Source organism: Bactrocera latifrons, unplaced genomic scaffold (assembly GCF_001853355.1).
Source record: "Bactrocera latifrons isolate USDA-ARS-PBARC rearing strain unplaced genomic scaffold, ASM185335v1 scaffold_10, whole genome shotgun sequence".
NCBI lineage: Eukaryota > Metazoa > Arthropoda > Insecta > Diptera > Tephritidae > Bactrocera > Bactrocera latifrons.
The window spans coordinates 255,684-259,416 of record NW_017534408.1 but is presented as its reverse complement, the minus strand read 5'-3'; the positions used below and the strand labels follow the sequence as shown (position 1 = coordinate 259,416).

Sequence of the window (3,733 nt, the reverse complement as noted above, 5' to 3'; positions counted from 1 at the left end):
AGAAGAATATTTCCGCTTTTACTCGAAGAGCTGAAAAATTCGGAGTTTCATAAAATTTTAGATAAAGATWAAACTGAAATCTGACGTTATGCTATATTTGCAGTGTGTATTCGTGGAGAGCGTTATCTATTGGATTTCATTTCAAAGTCTATCTTCGAAATTTCTATAATTACTAAATACTGGTTTGTCAATCTGGCCATCTATTATATTTTATAATTGAAGCTTAATGTATTTAAACTGATCTAAAAGTAAACTACTAAAATACAAGAAAGAGGAACTCGAAATATATAGAGAGATTAGATAAGAGTAAAGTAGAATAGTATTTATGTAATCTAGATAATTTTGCTACCAGTTCCTTACTTCTTTAACCAACTTTTCGAATGTATAAGACCATACAAACTGTTCTAGCGGGATAAAGTTGCCTCAACATCATAAAAGCTGTCAAATTATAAATAAACTTAAGTTAATCACCGGCTTAGATTTTGGCGACCCCGCCTTCAGCTTCTTTCCACAATCACACTTTACCTGCTTTTAAGCTCATACTACTCAATGGATTGTATGAAAGTGATGTACGACATGGCGGCCTTCAAAATCTGCAGATAAAATATTTATTATCCACTAACTTGCCACACAATTAAGTACGAAGACACATCACGTTTGTGGAACACTTACACTCATGAAATTGGCCAGCGAAGCCTCGTAGAARCCGGCGCTAATAATGATCTCACGCTGTGAACGTAGCATCATCAGGCGCAGAACGTGGCGATGACGAGGCGGTAAATTATACCATTGCGACATCTGAATAGCCGTGCTCACGGCGGAGCTCTGCCTCGCCATAAATTCCCGAATTTAATAAAAGCCGAAAAAGAAATTGCCAAAAAAGAGCACAAACAAACATATAAACGTACTATAGCAACAACAAAAATTGTACCTCAGTTTTGAGAAACTCGGCGCCGTAACAGTAAATCAGCAATTGCAGCAGAATTGAGCTGAGAAACGTACAATAGACCACCATCTCCATGATTACGCCCATATTCTGCAACAAGAACAACAAGAAGTAGAAAATAGAGCAAATAGACGCACATTAGCACAATAGTAAAATAAAGCGTTGGTTGGTGGAGAAGCATTAGGCGCGTACCGTCACCAGCTGATAAATGATGACACACACTTGCAGCGATGTCATCAGAAATTGTCCGAAAATTATTGGCTTGAATACMCGCTGCACGCTCTGCACGAGCCCCAACAAACGCACGTGGTACTGCACGTAGTTTCCAAGCTCCCGCTGTAGGAGCGCTTCGGATTTGTTGAATGTATTTGTCTCGATGAAATACTGCAAAGCTTGAAAATGACCACGCAGATTTGTGGTGAACGAAACAAAGAGACCATCCACAGATGTTGCATGCATCACCACTACTATGGTGATGAATATAGTATAGATATAGGCGATTTCATAGCCTGGTGTAGACTCGAAATCGAAGGGGAACCTGTGTGGGTGGTAAAAAGAAATTTTGATTGCAATAGCTTACTAATGACTTGGAAGTTATAAATTATGAAATAGAAAGTAAGTGTAGCAGTTATGAAAACACAATCATTTTGGTAGTCTTCGGAAAGAATGAGAAACCACGAATTGAAMKAATTGATGTTTTCTATGAAYACCTTASAGTATCCACAYCGAGTACTCGCCATACTTGATAACTGCAGTTCGGGGTCCTTATAGTTAATCAATCAGGGGATTAATTAAATCTGCTTAAAATACTTCGTTTAAAATTTCAAACGGTCGAACCCATTGTCAGGAACTAGTATTTTTGTAGTGACGGCAGAAATCATTCCTTAAATAATTTTGCGGATTYATTCCGATTGATAGTCCTTGGCCAAAGAAACATAAGACCGGATCACACCCAGTTACCTTGGTCCGAAAGCCATGGGAGTTGTTCTGTTTGTCCCACTGACTGTATAGGATGTTTGTTTTTTTTTTTTTGGGTTTTCTGTCATAAAAATAGACCAGTTTATATACCAGAAACCGAAACAAAATAATTAATAAAAGTGGTACCTTAAGAGTAWTGTGGGATTGGGATTGGAGTATATGTTTTTGTACTGTACTGAAATGGTCAATCCGCCCGAAAGAAGCGTAATTATATKCAACAAGACAGCYTTACAACCGGTGTAATGGGATATARTTRTGCTTCTGGGTAAGCAGTTACAGTTGTAGGGCTATACCCAATTCCTACTCTTGCATCATAAACACTAACCCTGGAAGCGTGAGTAACCCTGGTGTTAAATGCGGTAGCCAAGCCGGATGGAACCTGGATTCCGGGTAAAAAAGAGGAAGATTTAGCGGAACTACTTCGACGTGTTGGGTTTATGGATTCGCTGAAATTAAATTGTAGCGTCTGTCCATTAAAGGTGAGCAGACATCGGTCTTGAAACAAGCTGTACGCTATATAAACGAACGAAAACCAAACTCCTCATCATGCCAGTACTGCTATATGGTGCGGTCACATGGAAAGTGGCATCATCTGATGAGTCGGCCGAGTACCGCAGTCGAGGAATTTTAAATATCTTATCTTCTGTCGATCAAATAGTTAAAAAGGTCTGAAATTATAATTGCTATTCACTTCGAAGTCTTAAAGAGTTAATAGAAGAATGAGATATTCGTTTCAAAAAGTTAGTAAAATTTAAGGTAAGACCCATCGAAGTTGGCATCGAAAACATATTTTTATCGGGAAGTCCATTGCATTAAATCAAAAAACTTATTGGAGTATAAAAATGGGATTAGGAAAATATAAGATACACTTTTTGATTTCATTTGAATGAAATAAAAAAAAAATTTATAAATAAATTGAAATTTCATAATTTCCTTACCTCATCGGCATTGGTAACTCCAGCGGTATCGGCTTAGCTTGAAATTTCGCCCAAATCATGCTAACCAACGGGTTTATTGTGAAGTATAAGCCCGTGCTTGTGCACGCACCAAAGTACAGTTTAACAAATCTTTTTGCCCCCACATTGACCGTCACCAGACAGCGCTTGGCACCCGCTTCGTGTACTGTRYAAAATATAGCAACAATAAATAAGTGAAGAGCGWAAGTTATGCAACAGCAATTACACCCCGCTACTTACATTCGTCGTACATGCTTTCGAACTCGGCCATTAGGCTTTTGAATTCACGCTTGTAAGTCAAAAATGTTGAGGTCTTAATGACCGTCAGCACATTGGTGAAGACAATACTGAGGCAAGCCGTCGCCAATGCCAAATCGTCGATATGATAAATAATGTAATTCATCATTGGCAATTGTGCCGACACCATAAACAACAACAAWAGCACATACTTCAACGCCTGGCAATGGCGAAAGCACCGCCGCTGCCGCTGCCGCTTCGACTTCGATTTTTGCTCATCGTTCGACGACACTTCATTGTTATCGAAGATGTCTTGGTGGCCCATTACACGCAGACAATTCCGTTGTATCCTAAATAAATCCTCAGGCATTGTTTTGCGTTGAATCGACGTCTACTTACAGCCCGCTTGTGGTAAATATGGGAATCACCTACGACTACTTCAATTTCAGTCGAGGCGAGTGTCAACCGGCTCTCGAGTGCTTGCGAGTTCCAGTTAGAGCTCTTTGTGCTTGGTGATATTTCACTTTCGGCTTTCTGATTGTCTATTCTKYTGYGTTGAGAGTTTTATTGCTTCGCCGCGCGGTTGGGCAATTCCATTGTGCTTTGTGCGACGCAG

General features: G+C 39.5%; 1 protein-coding gene across 1 annotated transcript; it reads right to left on the bottom strand.

Moving 5' to 3' along the window:
- Positions 1–542: 542 nt before the first annotated feature.
- Positions 543–3,487, bottom strand: LOC108965623 (odorant receptor 82a). Its single transcript, XM_018928167.1, has 6 exons — positions 3,121–3,487; positions 2,863–3,046; positions 1,139–1,484; positions 932–1,036; positions 673–825; positions 543–593 (listed from the first exon to the last, which is right to left on the bottom strand). The coding sequence occupies exons 1-6, from the start codon at positions 3,485–3,487 to the stop codon at positions 543–545; spliced, it is 1,206 nt and encodes a 401-aa protein (XP_018783712.1).
- Positions 3,488–3,733: the final 246 nt, after the last annotated feature.